Source organism: Macaca fascicularis, chromosome 1 (assembly GCF_037993035.2).
Source record: "Macaca fascicularis isolate 582-1 chromosome 1, T2T-MFA8v1.1".
Lineage (NCBI taxonomy): Eukaryota > Metazoa > Chordata > Mammalia > Primates > Cercopithecidae > Macaca > Macaca fascicularis.
In genome coordinates, this window is record NC_088375.1 from 160,360,287 (window position 1) to 160,384,731 (window position 24,445).

Below are 24,445 nucleotides of genomic sequence, written 5' to 3' on the forward strand. Positions count from 1 at the left end.
AGAAATCCTTTTAAACACATTACTCATCAAATCTCCAATTATTCTCTTGCCGAAATATTTTCTCAATAGCTCCCTATTTCCTATGGGGGAAAAAAAATCACATTGGTTCTTTTAACTTTCTTTAAAGAGTGAGAAATTCTGTATTCTACTAATCTCTTAATCTACCACACCACCTACTCTTGTATGTTATATATTATAAACCACAGAAATTGCTTCTTGCATTGAATTAAACTCCTTAGACTTCTACTCTCCAAGTTTCTTTAGTCTGGTCCATTCTTAACACCTAATTTTACCTACAGGAACTCTTCAAGTTTGTTTCATGTTATTTTACTCACTGTCCCTTAAATGTGCTTAGCTCATTCTTTCCTTCCTGTTTTTGGGCTAGATCCCTCTTATTTTTGCTGTCTAGTTCTCATCATTCTTTAAAGACTAGTTCAGTTTTAAATCCCCTCTCACAACTCCTTCCCTAACTCTTTGAGTCCACATTAATCTCTGATATGGTTTGGCTCTGTGTTCCCACCCAAATATCATCTTAAATTTTACTCCCATAATCCCCATGTGTTGTGGGAGGGACAAAGTGGGAGATAATCGAATCATAGGGGTAGTTCCCCCAATACTGTTCTCGTGGTAGTGAATAAGTCTCAGGAGATCTGATGGTTCGATCAGGGGTTTCCGCTTTTGCGTCTCATTTATTCTTTCTTTGCCTGATGCCATCCATGTAAGATATGAGTTGCTTCTCCTTGCCTTCTGCCATGATTGTGAGGCTTCCCCAGCCATGTGGAACTGTAAGTCCAGTTAAACCTTGTTCTTTTGAAAATTGCCCAGTCTCAGGTATGTCTTATTAGCAGTGTGAAAATGGACTTATACAATCTCTATCCTCACTAAACTCTTAACTCTTCTAATTTTGTGTTCTCTGAGATTTTCTCTATATTATTATGTTTCTAATTATAGATAATCCCTAACTTATGAGGGTTCAGCTTACAATTTTTTGACTTTACAATGGCATGAAAGTGATACATATCAGTGAAAACTATACTTTGAGTACCCGTACGACCATTCTGCTTCTCATTTTTTAATACAGTATTCAATAAATTACATAAGATATTCAGCATTTTCTTATAAAAGAGGTATTCTGTTAGATGATTTTGCCCAACCGTAGACTAGTGTAACAGTTCTGAGCACGGTTAATGTCAGCTAGGCTAAGCTGTGATGTTCAGTAGGGTAGGTGTGTTAAATGCACTTTCCATTATGACATTTGCCACTCGTGACAGATTTACTCAGATATAATCCCATCATAAGTTGAGGAACACCTGTATTCCTAATTATCAAACCTACTCTCATCCTTCCTACTCCTTACTTATAACTATATTGCTGTTTTACTTTTGAATTGCTTATATGTTTTTTCTGCATATTTATTTTGTGTGCCCAGTTACATTACAAAATATTTAGGGGGAAAATCTATGTCTTATCTTGTTGTATCATTCCTATATTCCTATACTCTAACCGTTTATAGACAAAATAGGGGCTCAAAAATGTTAAATGAATTAATACATATGGGTAAAGATATATTGACAGTGAGTATTTACTACAATTATAATTGACCCTTGAACAACACAGGTTTGAACTGTGCGAGTTCACATATACATGGATTTTCTTTCATCTCTGCCTCCCCAGTGACAGCAAAACCAACCCCTCCTCTTCCTCCTTCTCCTTAGCCTATTCAATGTGAAGGCAATGGCGATGCAGACCTTTATGATTATCCACTTCCACTTAATAAATAGTAAATATATTTTCTATTCCTTATGATTTTCTTTATAACATTTTCTTTTCACTAGCTTACTTTAAGAATATAGTATATGATACATGTAACATTAAAAATATGTGATAACGGACTGTTTATATTATCAATAAGGCTTCCAATCAGCAGTAGGCTATAAATAGTTAAGTTTTAGGGTAGTCAAAATGTATATATAGATTTTCAACTGTACAGGGGATCAGTGCTCCTAACTCCCACATTGGTCAAGAGTCAATGCTAATAGTTTTCAAAGAATAATCCAACAAATACATTCATTTTGAATATAATTATTTTAGATATTTTTGGATACCCTTTTCTTTATTATCTGATCAGTAATTTAATTAGCCCCCCATAGAAGAAGAGAATAAAGGCTAATGTATCTATACTGGCTTTTTGCTGTGTTAGCTGTTGACTGTAAAAGTCATCAAATATCAGCTAATGAGGGAAGTCAGAAAACCCATGAAGAATTGCAAGGCAAGAGTAGAGATCTATTTGGAACACTTTGGTGAAGTTTGCCCTAAGTCCGGTAAAATCAATATAATACCTTCTTCCATATTATGATTTAGAAAAAAGAAAACAGAGCTATTTGAATAGAAGATGAAGAAACTAAGCTCTTAACTAACTCTTTGCTTTAGAAGCCTTTGTAATGCTATCATTCACAAATGTAATAAATACATTAGGGAAAAAAAGCATTTTGTTTTGAAGACATAGTCTGTCATTTTCCTGCATTAAGAGGTTGATCATGTTTTGCTAGAACTTAGTGTCTAACTCATAAATTATTTCACCCAGATTTCTTAATGTTTACCACTCATTTACTTTATCAGTGGCCTCCGTTTTTTCTTTCTTTTTTTGGAAAACATTTATATTTAAGTGAATCTAATGGAATTTCCCCTTTCCTCACAAGTACCACAAACTCACTTATATTTACAATGAATCTCACCAAAAGGATTTATTTTCCAGGAAATAAGGTGATATGGAAAGGAGTGGAAATGTCAACATGAAGGAAATTATTTTGCTCTCAATGAGATATTTTAATATTTATTGTATGTACGAGTCCTTTGAAATGACACTGTCAAGAGAGATGGATCACATCTATTTTATAGGCTTCATGTATAATTTTATATGCAGCTCTATTTGTTCACAGTTTGTGTGCATATATGTGTGTGTATTAGTGAAGAAGGTATAATTGAATTTGCAACATCACTAAAAGGGAGAAACATAACTATTTAATAATGAGGATATGAGACTTCTCATCTTTTACATTGTTGAGCTATTGGTGTTTCCACAATTGATAAAGTGTGACAATCATGGGATTTTGAGTAAAATGATCAGGATTCCAAACGTGCTTCTTTTCCTCAATAGCTTTGTCATTTGTCAAGACAATTATTATATAAGAGCCTTAGTTTTATATCTATCAAATGGCAGTGGCAGTAAAAACTATTCCATGAGGATTTGTGAAGTTAGTCAAATCATGCAAATGGAAGTTCTTCCCATAATAGGATATATAAAATTAATACTTTAAATTTAAGACAAGATCCAGAGTCCTTCCTGTGACCTTTAAAACACTGTGTGATTTGGCTTGGAACCATTCACCAGACCTTGTCTTCATCATTCTTTCTCCAGCTCACTCCACTCTAAAACTCTGACTCAATTATGTCCCTCAATCTCATCCAGCTTTTTTAGGCCTCAGGGTCCTTGCAAGTGCCATTCCTTAAGCTTGAAATTCTTTTCTCTCCTTTTACATGGTTGACATTCTCATTACATTTAAATCTATTTTCCTGTATCACCTCCTTTCAGAGGCCTTTTCTGTATAGCTTATTTTAAATAGTGCCCCCTTTTCTCATTGTTTTCATTTTACCTCACTTTATTATTTTATAGTACTTACTACTAATTAAAATTATATAATATTTTCTTGTCTTTATTGTCTATTTTATTCTTTACAGCTAAACTCTACAAAATGAAAATTTCGCCTTTCTTGCTACTGTCATCCTAGCACCTAGAACAGTATCTGGTGCATAATAGGTGATGAATAAATATTCATTCAAGTAATACATAAGTAGATAAACGAGTGAATGATTTTTCATTTTGTCCTTACTCTGCATTAAGCAAACGATAAAGTTATTTATATAAATTATCTAATTTAATCATTATAATAGGCTTACAAATATTCCTATTTTATAAGTGAAGAAAAGAGCAGGTCATGAGATTCAGTAACTTTCCCAAGGTTAACTTGGCAAGTTGTGGAAATTGAGCCGCTATAAAGCCTCTGTATATCTAACTATGTTATTGTTATGTTAACTGATGATTGAATACACTGTTAGAAAATTGACTGAATTGACTAGCGAAAGCTTGCTTATTTATTTATTTATTTATTTATTTATTTATTTATTTATTTTTTTGAGAGGGAGTCTCACTCAGTCGCCCAGGCTGGAGTGCAGTGGCGCGATCTCGGCTCACTGCAAGCTCCGCCTCCCGGGTTTACGCCATTCTCCTGCCTCAGCCTCCCAAGTAGCTGGGACTACAGGCGCCCACCACCACGCCCAGCTATTTTTTTGCATTTTTAGTAGAGACGGGGTTTCACCGTGTTAGCCAGGATGGTCGCGATCTCCTGACCTCGTCATCTGCCCGCCTCAGCCTCCCAAAGTGCTGGGATTACAGGCGTGAGCCACCGCACCCGGCCCCAAAGCTCATTTATACAGCGAAATTTTACCCCAGTAAGAAATCAATGTGTTCAATAGCTAAAAAATAAACCAACCTGTAGAGTCTCAAAGACAGTATTTGAAAACAGTTAAGAACAAGACCCAAAAATAAATAATCTTTGTTTTCACAGGTGCTAAAGGCATGATTTACCTCTGGGTGGCCAGCTATTGTAGCAATATGGAGGGCAGTGAGGCCACCATATCCAACCTGCTGTATATCAGCTCCACTGTGAAGCAGCGAAGTGATCAATTCTGCATTATCCTGTAAGGAAACATATCTTTAGTGTTACTTTTCTGCTAGTAACAAGTTCAAAAGCTGTGCAACTAGATGTATTGATCTTCTATCAGCCAGTTCAGGTGCTTAAAGGAAACTTAAGTGCGATTTCTAGCATAAGAGCACCTTAGATATCAGAGAATAGTTCTCAGATGGTGGAAATGTAGGACCAAATGACAAAGGTGTTCAGTTCTAATCAATCCTCTACCACTTGAACAAGACAGACAGAAAGGACATTACCTATGGTGAGACTCTTGCAACCACAAACTCAGTTTTACATGTAGGTTACTCCAATGAATATGCTTTCCCAGCAACTAGAATTAACTCCCAGTGAGGTCAGGAATTTACAGAAACAGTTTAAAGATTTATTTTTTTTTTCTTTGAGAGATGAGGATGAAATATGCCATCTAAGAAGAGAGCATGAACCAAGTACTGAACAAAGTGCATGCAGCCCGGTAGGCTGTTTCATGATAGTTCAGTAATTTCTTCTTATCAAATACATAATATCATTAAATCTATGAACAATTAATTCATAATATCTTTCTTAACTTGACTCATTTTTACAAGTGAATATGTTAGAACCATTATTTGAGCCTCTAAATTTGAAAAATTTGTGCAACAATTATTCTTACTTTTTTATAATATTATTTGTATTGTATTTCTGCCTCTGGAAATACATGAAATAATATTTATAATATTAATAGCAATTAACATTCATTGACTTTTTATTTTGTAATTCAATATTGTAATTTTGTATTGTATATAATCTTTATAATACAAAGATTTCCATGTTTAAGACTCAAAGTAGGAATTTAAACCACAACTTCTATAATGTTTGGTCTATCAACACACCAAGTAACAATAAAGTAAAGTCATAAGATAGGCCAGTGCATTTATGGCTTACATACATATAATATCAAATACTGTTTGTTAAGAAAACTTTACCATTAAAAGACAAAGTTTGATTTTTTAATGCTGTCACACCTACATAAAGGCCTACAAGAAGTTCTAAAAAATGAAAAACCTTTGGTAAAGAGCTACAAATAGTAAAATTAATGTTATGGTTTCCAAATCTTCTCCTTTTTCTATTTGCTTTCTCAAGAAAGTGAAATAAATATTGCATCTTCAACCTTTCTTCTTGCATTGGCTCTATATGCTTGAACTATAAACTTATGTTTTCTCCATTATTAAAAAAAAGGGTTTTTTTTCCACTGAAGCTAAGCTAATTTTATCCCTATTCTTGCCTCCATATTCCAACCTTCTGAAAAAAAGATATTGAATCTGTTGACAGTTCCAATCTCATTTCTTTAGCAATCTTTAGGTAGGTATACCCAAGTTCCACATAAATCTCAAATGAGTTCATCATACTTATTCTACATTGAATCTTGCTTTTCTCACACTACTCCTCACTAAGGCAGATTATTTCCCGCTTCTCTTTGCATTGTATTACCAGGAGAAGTCACCATGACTGTTTCTTCCACCAGAGGCATTAAGGACCTCACCAGTCTCTTCAAATCACTTCCTCAATTTCTAAAGGTAAACTATTTATCAAAACCAGGGTCTTTGTAGTCATTCTCTCTATGATTAGATCATCTCTCTCTTCTCAAAATTCTTGTCTCCTTTGCTTTCCTAAAACTATACATTCTTTGATTCCTTTTTGTTGCCTATTCTTTGTTTCTGACTGTCTTCTAAAAGTGTATGATTTGGAAATTTAGCCCTAAGCTGCTTTCCCATTCCTAAATCCCGCTTTGGTAATTCTTACACAATCTGACAAATGCAGCTTTGGTCCTGACTTCTCTGCTAACTCTGAGTCCCATATATTTTGCCTATTAATGGCATCTCAAATGCAAAATTCAGAATTGTTCTTGTAATTATCATTTATAATTTTCCCAGGCTGACTTGTCATCTAACATTCCTTACTTATATGAATGGCACTTTTTTATTCCAAGGGACCTAGAGTCCCTTCAGCTCAGTTTCAGAATTTTACTGGTTTTAACTGACTTACACTTCTCTCATTTCTTCTCCTTATTTCTAGCATCATCCTCCATATTATGCAGCTTCCTAACTAGTCTCCTCAACTAATACTTTTTCTCACTGCAGTCCATCCTCCATACTATTAGATACATTTTCCTACATCCAGTTTTGATCATGCATTTCTCTCTTCAATACACCCTTTATATGCCAAACAAGTATTTATTGAGCATATCTGGTGTATTAAACTCTTTTCTGAGCAGTGGTGACACTGCAGTGAGTAAAGATAGTGAAATCCCTGCTCTCACAGAGCTTATATTTTACACAGAGCTTATGTTTATATGAATGAAGAGACAAAAAGTAAACAAATAAGAAATTGCTATACAGTAGCTTAAAGTATCAACTGCTATGAGATGAAAACAGACAAATGATTAGATGGCTATTTTAAACTGGTTAATCAGGGAAAGCTTCACTGCAGAGGTGACCTTTTAGATAAATGGTAAATGGCAGAAAGTCACAATTTCAAGGATAAACATTAAAATATGAAAAATAGTGCAAAAGTTGTAAGACAGATATAAGTTTGTTGTGTTTGAAGACCAGCAATAAGACCAACGTTGAGTGAATGGTTAAACAAATGAAAAAAGTTTTCAAGATGAGGTCAAAGATGTATAATCTTGCAGAACCTTCTAGGCCATGGTATGGGGTATTTGGATTTTTTTGCAAGTGCAATAAGCAATAGGAAAATAAAATGAGAGAGAGATAGGGAAGAACCAGGAAGAAGCAGATTTTGAGGCAGAAGTAAAATGTTTCATTTTCACATGTTAAATTTGAGCTGCATATAATGCAGGGTTAAGATGCAGGTCATAGAATTAGCCTCCCTAATTAGAATTTCAGCTCTGACAATGACTATGTGAACTGGAGCAGTTCTGTCACCCTTCTTTGCAAATTTTCTTGATTATATAAAAAGAAAAGAGTAATTATATCCACCTTAAAATTGTTCTGATAATATCTGTGAAGCAATTAAAAGGTACCTGGCACCACAATACTCAATACAATTCGTTATTATTGGACATGGGAGCCTGCGGCTCAGTATAATCTCAATGAATGGTACCTTCCAAATAAAATATTGATTTGATTTCATCACTTAGCTTCTCTTTCCCCTTTCCCTTCACCTCCTCCTTCTAACTCCACTCCCTCTGCTTCATGAGTTAGGCACTGAAACAAACAAAGGAATAAAACATGGAAAAAGGCTGTACCAGTACTGGAAATGAGAAAAGTCTACTAGTTTAACTGTGGATAGGCTGCCAGAAACTGAGAATTCCTCCTCCAGAGAAAACAGTTCAAAGGAGTTAACTCTCACTTTACCAATAACCTTAGTGAAGGATAAAGGCATGAGTAGTCTTGAGATAAATAGGAAAAACATTGCCTTAAAACGTTTTTCCTGCAGATGGTCATAAATTTAAATGCAGAGTAGTAGGGAAGATCTTTTTAAGCATAAAGTTATATTTTAAAATAGAGAGAAAATATGATAGATTTGAGCAAATTAAAGTGTTAAAAACACAATAAGGCAAGTGATGAGTTGGAGAAATATTCACAACATATAAAACTGACAAATGGTTTACATATTTAATACATAAATAACTTGTATAAAACAGTAGAAAGAGGGATACTGTTTTATTCAACAAATATTTATTAATAAATGTCTATTTTCTGCCAAGTACTGTACTAGGCTCAATTAAAATAAATGTTATATAAATCACAGAGCATGTGAAACATTTATCTGTTAGGCAGTTTTAGTAAACACACATTTATCCTTTCCTCAAGTATCTCTGTATTTTCTCCTTATTCAGTCAATATTTGTGGAATTTTTTTTAAGTATATTAGGATTCCTTCAGAAGGGCAAATGGTAAGGTCAAAAGTTAAGAGTAATAATTTATCCTTTCATACCTTGGTTGGATTTCTCAAGATTGACTTCTAATTGGTCTAAATACTTTTTAACTGAATACTACCAAAATAAAACTTTTATCTTATGCAGCTATGCTAAAGATAATAAACATAAATCAGTAATTGCTGCATATAAATTGCTTACTATAAGTCAAGTTCCATGAAAAGTGTTCTATATATATCCTCTCACTTAAGCGTCACAATTTACTTATGAGAGAAAATAATTATTAACCCTATTTTATAGCCGGTGTCACTCAGGCTCAAAGAATTTAAAGTGCTAACTGAACTTTAGTTTGTAAGTGTTAAAGGTGGAATGCAAACCCAGGTCTGTTGGACTCCAAAGTCAGTACTTCACTTCTGAATTTCCATAGTGGTTTTCCTGATCCAGTCTCAAGGAAAAACTTGAGAGGACATACGTTTGTTGTATTTAACTGATAAGTCTCTTACTCTACAGGAATATTTTGTCCTAATGGAATAATTTTAAGAGTCAGCAATATGGTACACACCTCCTGGAAAAAAAATTTCCTGTAAAATGCAAATATTGGGCACATTTCGAATACTCTAAGTTTGATCTCATTTATTGCTTGCAGTTTGCCATATATAACAAACATCTAATGGCAATGTTTTTAAAAGAAAGTCTGTTAAGACTTGCTTAGAGAAGAGTCTTGTGGGAACTGGCAAGTTTCCTTATGTACTCTCTAGCTAAATTTAAAGCATTATTATTCAATGTGACACACAGAAGCATCCTATAAGTGTGAGATAAATAAGCTCTTTGTAATGTATTTGTGTGTATCATATTTATTATTTTTAAACAGAAGAAAATCCATGTGCAGAAGAACGAAGCTTAGACAAAAAAGCACTCCAGCTATATCCTTGAGAAATAGAATTTGAGGGAAAATTGATCTCCCAAAATGTATGTAAATGGATAAAAACATGTTGTAATGGTAGTAAATGCAACTCTGTACTACCCATAAAACTCTAAAACAACGCTTACTTAATATCCTGCTTTGTTGTTAGCTCTGTGATTATTGCTATGGATAAAGTCAAGATAAGCGACCACTATATCACAGAGCTCAAATCCTCTACTACAATATCACATCCATTTTTAAAATGTATTTATTAACAAAAAAAATTTTCAACTCTATTTCAGTATAGAAAATAAACTGATGTATAAAAATGTACTTTCTTCTGATTATGGACAAAATATACTTTCTGGAGGTTTTATGAGCATTCATCTATACTCTACCCACAGATATTTGCTTTCATTGTCCCTTCCCCTTGAACCTGGGTGGATTGTGACCAATAGCGTGGAGCAGAGTATTTCTTTTCTAAGGCTAGGGCATAGAAGACCACACGGCTTCCTTCCTGTTTGCTGAAAAACACGCTTTGCGATCCCTGATCTACCATGTAACAAATCTGACTAACCTGTGTCAGCCATGGTATAAGAAAATGCAGTCCACATGGAGAAGGCACATCGCTCATGAAGGCTCTCCAATCAACTGTTTTCGCTAAGTTCAGCCTTCCAGTTATCCCAGTCAGTGTGTTAAGCCTCCAGAGAATTCCTGTCTACTGGCTGATGAATAAACCCATTCATTCACATTTTCTCAGGTGAGGCTCTAAACATTGTGGAACAGAATCAAGCCATCCACATAGCATCCTGTCTGAATTTTTGAACTAAGAAGCCATGAGAATAAGAAAATAGTTTCGTTAGAGGACCAAGTTTGGGATAGTTTGTTATGCCTCAACAGGCAACCAGAATACCTCTGAGAAGAAAATGTAAAAAACAAAGAAAATGAATAAATAATTCAATAACCCACAGTACTACCATATAATCACTATTATTTATGTGTGTACTTTTCCCTTCCATTCTTTGTCCTATGTACGTATGTTTGTGCAACTAGATGGAGCACAAGCTACCCCAGCAAAGCAAACTCGTGTTTCCATATTGATGGGCACTTCCTACATTTGTGACACGTTTCTTAACCTTTTGAGCTGTCAAGTTTTTGTCTGTAAAATGAATATACAATTGTATCATTCTCATAGCATTGTTGTGAGGATTAAATTAGATAGTGTTGTAATGTGTTTAGTACAATGCTTGACACATAATAATTGTTATTATGGACACTATTGATCTAATTCTACATATACGTACTTTCCTTTTATCATATATTGTAGAATCATGAGCATTTCCTCATGTGTGGCAGAAATAGATATGCCACTGAGACCTCTCTTTATGAAGAGTGTGGCAGGATGGTGGTTCGCTGGCAGCTTTCTCAGTTATTTCAAGATCCACTGCAGCGTTAGAGCTGTGGTCAGTCTCTTCTCAGGGTGGTCCTTACTCCCAGTCGATGACTGAGTAAGGTGGTGGTAAAAGAAGGGACTCAACATTTCTACCCCATGTGGCACTCCTTTCATAGGCAATTTTTCCTCTGGAGCTCCTCAATGGGCTGGCAGAGATTTTAGCAGATCTGTATTGGGATCTGACAGCACCCCATAACCAATTCTGTTTCCTTCCTTTTCCTTTCAGAGGTGTCACCTTTAAATAAATCTCTTGTACTCCTATATTCTTTTCAGAGACCACTTTTTAGAGAACCCAGTTAACATTCCATAGCATAAAATGTGTTTCTTTAATGTAACTTTAAATTGAGGCTGAACTGGGATTTGAAATCAGGTCTTCGGTTTTTTAATATTATGCTTTTCTTAATACATCATGTTATTTCCCCCTCCCCCCATTATCCTTCAACTACTAATAATTTGTCTTTCGTGTATAAGCCCTGACCTTATATTCCTCATTTATATAAAAAGAAATATAAGACCTACCTTACTTATCTTACAAGGTTGTAATAAAGATCAAATGACATAATGTATGTGCAAATGCTTATAAACTCAATATACTTACAGGTGTAAGCTTATATTCATATTAAATGTATCACCACCAAGATTGGCCTACCTCTATGAGAATATTCACCTATGACTCAGCCCACTCTGTCCCAAGAGATGTTTAGTCATAAAATACTTACATTTCTTTACCTGTAGGGTTACAGAGTTGGACTAAATTCTTTTCTGTAATACCTTATTCACCTCTAATATTCTCTGAAGTGTCATAACAAACTCCAAGAAGGAGCTGAACTTGGTTTGGAAAGAAAACTAAGTTTCTGGATATAAAATAGGGACATATAAATAAATGTTTTCAAAATATGTTTCTCTAAGTAAATTTTTTCTTCACCAGCATAGCAATTGTTAAAGTTTATGTGTTTTTTAAGGAAAACAGTTTTTTTAAAAAGCAATTTTGGAGGTGTTGAAGAATATTATTAAGTTTTCCTTTAGGACAAGGAACTATTCAGGGCTTCAGTATGAAATGTACTTAGTTCCAGGCATTAAAATTTAATGGACTAGAGCTGCCTCATGCATCATAGACATCCCCAGTGAAAGTATCCATTAATCCGTATGAAAATAACTGCTCACTCACAAAGGTTCATACCTATACGTCTCTTGTTGAAATAATTTTGGATTTATTTTCACAAAAGATATCAGTTTTTAAGAGTTTCAATGTGGTGGAAATACTTGACTTTGCTTGAAATTTTGGAAAAAAAAAAGTAAAAGAGAGAAGTAACATACTCTTAGATTGAGTATCTGTACTCTTGCTTTAGACCTATTTTTTACCCTCACCTCTGCCAACCCTCCTTCTTCTATTTTCTCATTTTCTATAATGTCTTTCTCCCTGCAGCATGCTTCCAATTGGCCCTTGAACATCCTTAAATCATCTCTCATTTAATAATATAGTGATGATTTAACAGGAAGAGGATAATAAGAATCTCTAGCTATTGCAGTGGGGCAGGGGAAGTAAATACATGCTACTTGAAAAGGCATAATGAATATTCTAATTTTTAAAATTTGTTTTTAGCTATAACGTAATATATATTTTAAAGTTTAAAAATAATATTTAAACAAACTCTGAACTTTTATGTTTATACAAAGAGAAATAGTTTAAAAAGATAGGACAATGCTGTTTCAGTAACCTTCCTGATCTGGCCATTCCTCAAATATTGCCCAATCTTATACTTTTTGGAAGAGTAATTAATGTTTATAGCCTCCATTTCCCTAACTCGATTTATTTTCAACCCAGTTTTATATCCTCTTCTCCCCAGAATTTACTAAAATATCCCTTAAAGAGATATCTGACAATTTCCTATTCTAGTGGCCCAAATAGGACACTATTTTGCCCATTGTCAACCTGATTCTACCTCCCTTGAAATACTTTTCTTCTCCCCAGTTACCATAGAACTATAACTTCATTCTTCACTTATAAAACATCGATTTATTAATGTGTGTACATAAAGGGTTGTCCTAAGCACTCAGAATAAGATGATAAACAACTTGGATCTGATCTCTGCCTTGATGATGCTCATAATTACTATCAGAGATTACAAACAGGCTACAAGAGGAATGGAAATATATATGGCTTAGCCTGTAGAGTATTTATAACTAAAAATCTGCATTAATGGCCAACATTGAAATATTAGGAAACTTCACATCATTTATGATTCTCTTAAATTTAGGGAAATAATGGGTCTACATTTTTACATGACAATGATTAACTGAAGCTGAAGAGTGACCATTCTCTTTACATGAGGCATATGTTTTCTAAGTTACCACAGTCTTTGCCACTCTCTCGTATCTCAAAAATATTCAGTCTTGAGTTTAAGTTCCCATTTATCATTCTCTGTTATATTATCCAACACTTTCATTTACTTATGTCATCCTTAAAAATATGTGAGATTATGACCCCTAATATAGAGGAAAATATAAAGATTTAGCTAAGTAATAATATACAGTAGCATACACAGCATAATAAGTACTGGGTGCTAAGAGAGTACAATGCAGCAATATCTAACCCAAACTTGGGAGGGATCAGGGAAGGTTTTCCAGGAAATACTACTGTCTGGTATAAGAATTGAAGCATAAATTACAAATTACCATCTTCAGCTAGGATCCTATAAAGATTTTATTGAGAATATGTTCATTTACAAAGAGACTATGAAATATTTCATTACTAAAAGGAAATGTGCATATAAACAAGCTATCTTAATGATTGTTCTAATTTATGAGTAAAAATTTTCTCTAGTTTCTTAAGTGAAAATCTACTGTTAAAGTGTTTAAAAGTCATCATTAACTGGAGAATTTAGTTAAATATGCAAAAAGTGGGATTTTTTTTGATTTTTTTTTTTTTTTTTCTTCTAAGTACTTCTTATTACTGTCTCGTCAAATTCCCATTTAGGGAAAATGCAATCTTTAATCAGGAACTTTTATTTGCTCAAATAAAAAAGTAACTTAGATTTAAAAACTCCATTTAAGTTAATAAATATTGTAATCTGTCTTCTAAATCAGTGGTTCTCAACTGGGAGTGATTTTTGCCTCTCAGGGGTGATGTCTGGAGATATTATTGGTACTCACAATTGGCATGAGGGAAGTGGCTGCTGTCGTCTAGAGAACAGAGGACAGGGATGCTGCTAAACATTTTTATAATGCACAGGACAGCCTCCCACAACAAAGAATTACCCAATACAAACTGTCAGTAGTGCCAAGGCTGTGGAACCTTGGTCTAAATCGATAGCATTTAGAAAGTATGAAACACTTACTTAGGGTCTTAGTTTCAGGATAGTTGAAAACAAAATTTCAACTTTGCAATCAAATATATGTGCTAAAGAGGGAAAAAAAGTCAAGATAAAAGATATTAATACAATGATTCAGGCTACAAATCGCCACTGATAGAAAACAGAGTTTTCTGATGGGCACAGTTATGTAACAAAAAATACGTAGGTCTAGTAAGCCAGGCAACATAGGTTTAGTTCGATTTTTTCCCCCATTCGGGTCCTTCCCCTTTGTAACACCTATATAAAATGAGTTCTGTTTCTGAACGATTGGAATTAGATCTTGCAAGAAATATATAGGATGGGATAAATGACCATTACCATTCAATATTTGCCTTTATCATATGAAATGTTAAAAAAATGTTAATGAATCAAAATGCTACTTCTTTCTCATGAAAGAAATTTCATTAAGTGACTTGTCTGCATATTGAATGAGAGTTACATGTAAGGCTAAATTAGATGGGCTAATAGGATTTTGTTCATTAGCTTTCTCAATTAAGATCTTCTAAACTATATCAGAGGTCTCACTTTTTTCCCCAAAGTCTTGTGTTTCATTTTAGGATTACAATTTAGATACCACCTAAAGAAGTATGCCCTATAGAGGGATTATAAATGTGACAGGAATCTTGTAATAAAATTCATTAGGTACAAAAAGAATTAGAAAATCTACTTATATACATTTATATATAAAGATGAATGAAATTTCATTCATGTTTAACATGTAAATTTACACTGGCGGCTTCAGTTCATATATCAGCTAGTCATGTGTCACATATACTACCCAAAGTATAATATACAAATACTTAAAATTCTACATACGAAAGGACTGAGAGCTGCCTCTCTTTCACTCTTTTTTTTTAAATTTTTAGTTATTGGGGATGTGCCATAGCTTATGTGAGCCAAAGTAAGTGGGTTTATAAATTTTAATATCAAATTTTAACTGAATAGACACTTTAACTGAATAGACAAAATTAGCAGATATGTTTAAGAGAGTCCTGTGAACAAAATACACAACATATATATTACTAAGGTAAGAAGCAGCAAAGAAAAAGCTGGTACTTTTTTCTACCAATCTGAGCTCCAAATAAATCAATTTTCTAATCTAATCATATTTGTAATAAACTTGTCAAAATATTTTATATTATCAGAAAGGCTATTTGAAATATAAATGTATAGTTACAAACTTTAACACTGATTGTCTTCCAAAGAGTAGATTTTGTCTTAAGCTATTAACTGATTTTTTTGTTAATGTATATAATTTATGAACACATGTATGCATTTGGGGGTGCTAATTTTATAGAGTACATGATAAAAGATGTTTGGAGTCCATTGATCTAAGTATAGACACCATTTCTTTGGTACATTTTCTCATCTCTTTAGAGTGTAATAATCCAGAAAATCCAATCCATTTCTTTTAATTTTTCTATGCAAAATGAAAAACATGTTAGTTTCCAATAAATGTCGAAGTTAGAGTTCAACAATAATAATGGTTAATTTTTATTAAGTACTTACTATATGCTAGGTATTTTGCTAAGTACTGCATATGATTTGTTTCCTTAAACTCTAAACTACACCATAAAATAGATAATTCCATCTGCTTCATTTTAGAGGTTAGAAAATTGAGGAGCAGAAGGAAAACTCAATTTGCCTAAATATGCATAATTAGCAAGTCTCATAACTGAGATATGAACAGAAGTAGTCTAGCTTCTAAGCTGACAGTCTTAAGCTACATAATATCGACAGATGTCAAGTATTGTTTCTTCTAATGTTTGGACACTCATTAATTTCCAAATATTTCTTAAGGATCCTTTACAGGCCCCATATACTGAGGAATCAAAGAAAAAGACTCAGTCCCAGTGTCCAAAGTTCACAGACCAACATTTGAAATATGCAAATAAATAATTATAAGTGCTATAATGAAATATAATGTAAACTTAATAATTGAAAAGAGAGTGCAATAATATCTGTCTGCGAGTTCAAGAAAATTCAATTTATCTTGGTTTTAAATAAGCAATAATTTTGCATCAGGAAAAGAAATTAGAAAATATTTAAGCAGAAGAAATTATAAGAACGAAAATAAAGATGTGTGGAACTGTTTGGCCTAAAGAATGGAGTTATCCAAAATGGCAATCTTCAAACTTTAGTCTACAAATACATCAGCTGGGATTTTTAAAAAAATATACATTCTGGTTGTGATACTTAATTTTACGTGTCAACTTGACTGGGTTAAGGGATGCCTAGATAGCTAGTAAAGCATGATTTCTGGGTGTCTGTGAGGGTATTTCCAGAAGGCATTAGTTTTTTTGTTTGTTTGTTTTTGAGACAGGGTCTTGCTCTATTGCTGAGCTGGAGTGCAGTGGCACAATCTTGGCTCACTGCAACCTCCACTTCCTGGCTTCAAGTGATTCTCCCACCTTAGCCTCCCAAGTAGCTGGGACTATAGGCGTGCACCACCACACCAGGCTAATTTTTGTATTTTTAGTAGAGACAGGATTTCACCCTGTTAGTTTCAAACTCCTGAGCTCAAGTGATCCACCTGCCTCAGCCTCCCAAAGTGATGGGATTACAGGCATGAGCCACCATGCCCTGCCAGCATTTTCATTAGTAGACTGAGTAAAGAAGATCACCCTCACCAATATGGGTGGACATCATCTAATCTTTGGAAGGCCTGAATAGAACTAAAAGGTAGAAGGAAGGTGAATTTGTTTATATTTGAGCTGAGACATCCATATTCTGCCCTCAGACATCACTGATCTTTGTTCTGGGGCCTTTAGACTCAGACTAGCATTTACACTATAGGCTCTCCTGGTTCTCAAGTCTTTGGACATAGACCAAATCATACTAACAGCTTTCCTGATTCTCCAGCTTATAGATGGAAGATCATGGGACTTTTGGGCTCCATAATAGTGTGAGCTAGTTCCTATAATAAATATGTCTCTAGATAGATAGACAGACAGGCAGATAGATAGATAGACAGACAGACAGACAGACAGACAGATAGATAGATAGATAGATCCGCCAATCCTATTGGTTAAGTTTCTCTAGAAATCCCTGAATAGTACTGGTTGAATAGGGCTGGATAGGAAATGAGAGCAGCATTTCTGAAATCTTTTAGCTGAGGTGGATGCTACTGATCATATGACCATAATTTGAGTTGCCACGCTTGAACAGTAATCCTCAATATGTAGAGTTAGATTGCTTACATCAAAATTCCTAGATTGTTTGTTAAAAATTTAGATTCCTAGAATACCCTAGATGTACAAGTTAAATGCGAGTAAAGTAGAAAGGGAAATATTCATTTTAAACATATAGTTACTATATGATTCTCATGCACATTACATTGAAAACCATTAGGGTTAAACAGGCAGAAACTACAGGAAAAGAGTATGGAAAGTGATTCCAGAAAAGTTATAAATTAAGGAATCTTGAGTCTTTTATTTAGGAGTTTGAATGTCATTATATAGGCAATGAATGACAAGAGTAAGTGTTAAAGTGAGCACTGATAGCATAGATTTTTGTTTCATTCAGATCATTTTGGAAGCAATGCAAAAGTAGATATGGGCATGACAGAACAACTTATATAGACTTTCTCTACTTGTAAATAAAATCTACAAAATGGAACAAAATATACGAAGTAACTGTTCTCAAGCACTGAAGAACATGAGCAAAGAGCTGTGTCCTTTAAGAGAAAGATATAAAGCAAGTCACACAATATCCCATGGCAACCACGGAATATTGTGTGATTCCATGGTTTTCTGCCGAAATACTTTTCTGCCACAAAGCATAATAGGAAGACTCACTGAGTTAAGAGCGTAAATGAGAGTTCTGATATTATGAAGTGGCTGTATTTGTGGAGCAGGGTAACTGAGAAGCAGCAGCTGCACAGAGAGGGCACTGCAGAAATCTGCATGGAGATCCATCATGAATCCTTGAGCTGGGCTGCATAAGCACAGAGAAAGACTCTGGAAGATCTAGAAAAGATCACTTGATTTATGGCTAAAAGGTGAATGGTGGTGATACTGGAGGTCATGCAGTACTGAGGGATTTTGGAACTCCTGTCAGCTGAATGAAGAGACTTTACTGAGTCTCTCAGTAAGACTTGGGAATTCAGGTGACATACCAAAAAGTCATACTTTAGGAGTAAGCACCATGTCCAGGAGTGTGAACCACATGCTAGAATAAGAGTATGCCAAGAGGCAGCTGGGCGCCGTGGCTCACGCCTGTAATCCCAGCACTTTGGGAGGCCGAGGCAGGCGGATCACGAGGTCAGGAGATCGAGGCCATCCTGGCTAACACAGTGAAACACCATCTCCACTAAAAATACAAAAAATTAGACAGGCGTGGTGGTGGGTGCCTGTAGTCTCAGCTACTCGGGAGGCTGAGACAGGAGAATGGCATGAACCTGGGAGGCGGAGCTTGCAGTGAGCCGAGATCCGGCCACTGCACTCCAGCCTGGGCGACAGAGTGAGACTGTCTCCCCCAAAAAAAAAAAAAAAAAAAAAGAGGTATGCAAATAGGCTAAGTTCAAACTGAAATAGATTCAGCCTAACAAAATATCCAATCAAGACTGATTTGATTGAAATATATCCACCAGAAATGCAACTGCCTGCCAAAAATGAAACAAAAACAAACATAAAAAAAGCTCAACATTCTTTAAAGGAAGATGACATGATAAAAATTTCCTATAACACAGAATACATAATTTCTAACTTTTGATAAAAATTAATTGATATATGAAGAAACAGAAAAATGTGCTCTGTAGTCAAGATGAAAGGGAAACAAATACTGAGCTAATCCAGATGTTGAAAACAGCAGATTGGACATTTAAAGTAGTCACTAATAATAGGTTCAAAAACTTGAAGGAAAATATGGAAAAAATGAAATAACAGATGTGTCATTATAGCAGAGAAATTGAAATTATAACTTAATTAATCTTAATAAATAAAAAGCCTAGAACAGAGAAGTAAATAACCAAAATGAATTAATTCACTGGTGGACTATCAGATGGGAGATGGCAGAGAAGTGGTCTGTGAACTTGAATTCAAATAAGTAGGAATAATCTAATTTGGAGAACAGAAAGAAAGAAGATAGAAGAAAAAAAGCAGACTCAGTGATATGTGGAAAATTATCAAACAATCTAACATATGTATTTGAAAAACTAATGGTCAAAATTTCTGAATTTGATGAAACCATAAACTTACAGGTATAAAAACTCAATGAATCTTAAAGAGCTTTAAACAGAGAAAACCATACATAGGATTATTATTATCAAACTTCTGAAAAACATATTTTCTCTCTTGTTAATTTATTTAAAAGATATAAATGTTTAACACAAAAATTCTAATAATATATTTAGGCTCCTATCATGTATAGATGCAATGTATATGGCAATAATGGCACAAAGAATGAAGATAAAGTGAAACTATACTAATGGAAGGTTCTTATATTTTAAGTGAAGTATATCAATATTTACAGAGAGTGGACTATGAAATGTTAAGAATCTATAAGGGTATTGTAATCACTACAGTCATAAGTTAAAAAATGCAGAAAACTTTTACTCCTCAACTGACACTATTATGAAAATGAAAAGGCAAGTCATAGACTGAGAGAAATTTTTGCAAAAGTATATTCAGTAAAAGAATTGTATTAGAATAAAGTTCTCTTACAATTCAAGAAAATAATAAGCAAAATTACAAATGGGAAAAAGAGTTACAGACACTACATTAAAAAATAAAAGATTCCTAATAAGCACATAAAAACCTCTTTAGTCATCAGGGAAATGCAAATTAAAATTATAATGAAATACTAAAATTCATCCAATAGAATAGCCAAAAAAAAAAAAAAAAAAAAGAAAAGACTGACTACACCAAGAGATGGAAAGGATGTGAAAAAACTACAACTCTCATACCTTGCTGATGGGAATGTAGGAAGGAATTGCTAGTTTGTTAAACAGTTTGGTAGTTTCTCATAAAATTAAGCATGTACTTATTATGTGACTCAACAATTCCACTTTTAGGTATTTCCCAGGAGAAATAAAAACATATGTTCAAACAAGTACCTGTATGTGAGTGTTCAAAACAGCTTTGTTTATAATGGTCAAAATCTGGAAAAATGTCCATCAGCAGGTAAATGGTAAACAAATTGTGGTATATCCATATAAGGGAATACAATTCCACAATAAAAGCATTAATTACTGAATATATAACATGGGTGAATCCCAATAGCATTATGATAAGTGCCAGAAACCATATAGAAAAGAAAACATACTGTATGTAATAAATTTATTTAAAATTCTAGAAAAGAGAAAACTATAGTGATAGAAAACACTTGTTTCCAGAGACCAGGTGAGAAGGAGATTGACTGCAAAATGGCATGAGGGAACTTTTTGGTACAGTAGAAATGTCCTATAACATGATTGTGATGATGGTTACATGATTACATACATTTTCAAAAGTTAACAATTGTAGACTTAAAATTGATAATTGTATTCGGTACATATTAAACCTCAATAAAACTAAACCCTGTGAAAAACCCAACAAACTAAAACAAACAAACAAAAAGGTGTATGGGGATTAATCTTTCACGTAGTATTAAAAAGCTAAATATCTGCTTTGGTTTTATTAATGAAAGCAGAGATTATTCATTAGAAAATATCCAGTCATGATGTCAGAGGCGTTTGAACCAGAGTGAGCTACTCCATTTTGAGTGAGGGCTAGGAAAATAGGAAAATGAGTCTGAGACTTACTGGGTTACATTCTCAGAAAGTTAGGCATTCTTAACCTCCAGATGTTTATGGTTAAGGGAACAAATTAATAATGTTTACTGAACAGATCCAGACTTGGGAGTGTCCAGATATCCTGATATCTGTAGAACAAAGGCATTCCTAATTTTGCTTTAAAGATAATAATATCGATTCTTGCAAAATATAGTAATTAAGAAAATTAATATGTTATCACAAACCCTTGTAGCAGGACACATCTCCCCAAATATACGAGCATTGTACCTAGGGTGGATGCACTCCTCCTCTTACTTTCAGGAACGTCCTACTCCGTCTATGGAGTAGCTGTCTTTTCACCACTTTACTTTCATAAAAAACTTGCTTTTACTTTGCACTGTGGACTCGCCCTGAATTCTTTCTTAAGGGAGATCCAAGAACCCTCTTCTGGGGCCTGGATCGGGACCCCTTTCCTCTAACGATTAGTCAGGCCCAGCATGCCAGGGTGTATAATTGAAAGAGCTATTTGATGTAGTGAACAAAAGGATGGGATATTTACATTATTCATTTTGTGAGTGTTATGAACAAAATAAAATTCGATTGTAATACCAAAAAAAAAAGAAATATGTATAAATAAGTGGTATGCATGAAAAATATTAAGATAATAAAATACAAGGATTGGGTGAGAAATTATTTCAGAGTAAGGGAGATTACAGAAATAAGAAAACTGAAAATGCATGATTGTGGATTGAATCCTATCCCAGACAAGAAAAAATAATCTATAAATGACACAATTGGAACAATTGATAAAATTTGATTTTGAACTATAGATTATAATATATCATGTTAATATCATCTCAATTTTTTTATTTTATAATTGCATTGGAGTTATATAAGTGAATTTTCTTGTTTTTAGGAAATGAAGACTGAAGTGGCTAGAGTGCATGTTGTATACAATTTACTGTCAAATGCTTCTAAAAAAAACCAGAATAATGGAAATGGGACAAAATGCAAACAGTTAATGAACCTGGATAAGGAGTTTCTTGTACTATTCTTGCAATTGTTCTTTTAAGTTTGAAATAATATTAAAATTAAAAGGTTATTAATACTATATGGGGGTGGGGAACTGGGCCCAAAATTAATTATATACTTAGTGGAGTAGTTCTGTCAAGGGATAATTAGGAGTAGGTTTAATGTATTTAATGGTTACTAGGTTTAATGCCTGGTAGTGTGAACAACTACTTTATATTATTTTTGTGTTTAAAATGAAATAGTAACTTTAATTTGTTTTTTACCTTTGTTAAGAAATTTGCAAAATAACTATGCATTTTATTATGGCCTTTTAATATTTTTGCCTGCTTTGTTTCCTAAGAATCTAAATTTTCATTTAAACTTGCTATGAAAAAGCTATAGTTTATGCACCCTTCTCTAAAATAGAAGAAAACATAAAAATAGAGCAAAGAAAACTCTAAAAATGGAAATTTAGTTATTATAAACAGAGGTTGAAGAAATATATTCTTTAAATATTGTAGCACTAAATCATTCAGAACCCATTCGTGTGCCAGTGTCATGCTAAATCTTAGTAAAATGAACTAATACAGAAAAAATCTCCCAGACGGTGAGGTTCAGAATTCATGGTTTCATACAGTGCCATGGCTATCCATCACTACCTTCCTGTTCCTTGAAGCTCTTCTACTTTCACCTCCTGCCTTTCAGCAGAAAAGTCAACATCAGATGCTGTTTTCTACACTGGAAACTCAGACTCTTTTGTAGTTTAGCAGGATAATTAACAGGTATTAAAGACGTAAGTGAGGCTTTCTCCCAGAAGGAATTAGAAGAATTGACTAGGCATTGACTGGGCATGAAAAGAGACGAAACTTTAGAGTAGTTGCACTATGAATTATAGGAATTTGTGAAGCTAAATCATGGGAAAATAAGGTCCTATTTCCTCCCAATGACAAACTCTCTAGCAGTCGGGGGAGGGAGATATTGCAGGGAGTTCCTAATACAGGCAAAAAGTTGTCCCTCCTCCCACACCTGCACACAAAAAACTGAAATAAAATTCTGTTACAGACTCACATGAAAATGAGAAAGAACAAAATACGTAATATACAAATGAGATTCTGGGAGTAATGAGCCAACTGTACTTGATTTTAATCACTATTCTAATATTGTCCAGGTATCTACTTTAGTCTTTAATTGCATTTTCTGTAAAATAAATCCTAATATGCAATTATTTTAATGACTAAAGTACATTTAACTTAGTATGATATTTAGCTCATAACAAATATAAAGTAGAAATTGTTATTATAATTATAAAATGGTCAATGTATATTATATAATTTGTACGTTTTATAAATTTATATTTATGAAAATCTCAAGGTTCAATTCCAACAGTAAGTATCCCAGTTTGTCCAATCCACTATTATATTTATTATTCTATCAGGTGCTGAGATTAGGTTGGAGCCAGGGACTAATATAAGAAAAAAAAACAGCTGAAGCAAAAAGGTTTTTTAAGAAAAATTTGCAGTAAAGAAACACAGCTTCAATGTGCTTCTTTTGTCTTTAAGTACAGCCTCATCTCTCTCTGCACAGAGGCAGCATGGTGTTCTGATGAGGAACTTTGGCAACAGAACTAGACTGCCTTGTCTTAAATCCTGGCTAACCCCTGGCTAACCATGTAACCTTGGGAATAATCATATTGACTTGTGGGATTCTTGTGAGAATTAAATGAGCTAAATAGAGAAAGCATTAAAAGGAGTATGTGTCTAGTATACAGAAGATATCTGCTCAATAAAGAGAAAGAAGTCCTTTAGTAATGTAACGCCTCTGGTCACTGAAAATTTTCCATAATTACTAATTTGGAAAAAAAAAAAAAAAAAACCAACTCTAAAGATACACATTATCCTTAGTTCCAAAGCAGTGATTATGGCAATTAAAGTGTCATACCTTGTAAACTGCCAAATGCAAGGCTGTAAATCCATTTCTTGACAGTCGAGATGGGCGGAGCCCTTTTAACATAAGAGTTCGAATATGTGATTTGTTGCCTTAAAGAGAAAAATGAAAGAAGGCTAAATCGTTGTGGGGATGGGGTGAGTTTAAGACTCTCTTTGACTTAATGATAAATGCCATACAGCTGTTTAAAAATGTCAAGCTGCCGTTCTGCAGGCCATTTGTAAAGTTTTCTATTAATTGGCAACCTTATTTAGTAGGGAATATTTCTTTTCCGTTTTTTCCATTTATAAAACTTTATTCAAATGCTGTGTATTTTGATTCTTCATCTTAGATTTTTTTATTTAGTATCCTCATCATCGGATGGTTTTGAAACATAAACACATAAGAGGATTCACCATAATAAACTATTAGTGAAAAAGCTTAAATTAAAAAATCTGGTTG

At 33.8% G+C, this 24,445-nt stretch overlaps 1 protein-coding gene across 21 annotated transcripts in view; it reads right to left on the reverse strand.

The window, feature by feature from the left end:
- Positions 1 to 24,445, reverse strand: part of TNNI3K (TNNI3 interacting kinase) — a 301,864-nt gene that overhangs the window by 264,918 nt on the left and 12,501 nt on the right. For 14 of the 21 annotated variants that reach the window (XR_006691546.3, XR_001484720.3, XM_005543016.5 and 11 more), the window contains exons 4-5: positions 23,999 to 24,096; positions 4,646 to 4,756 (exon numbers count right to left, since the gene is read on the reverse strand). Coding sequence is in view for 19 of the 21 variants with exons in the window: in XM_005543016.5 (XP_005543073.2) it covers positions 4,646 to 4,756; positions 23,999 to 24,096 (209 nt within the window). In the remaining 2 variants the exon portion in view is untranslated. The remainder of the gene's footprint in view (positions 1 to 4,645; positions 4,757 to 23,998; positions 24,097 to 24,445) is intronic. The other 7 variants (XM_074003752.1, XM_074003744.1, XM_005543017.5 and 4 more) reach the window with 1 other exon arrangement.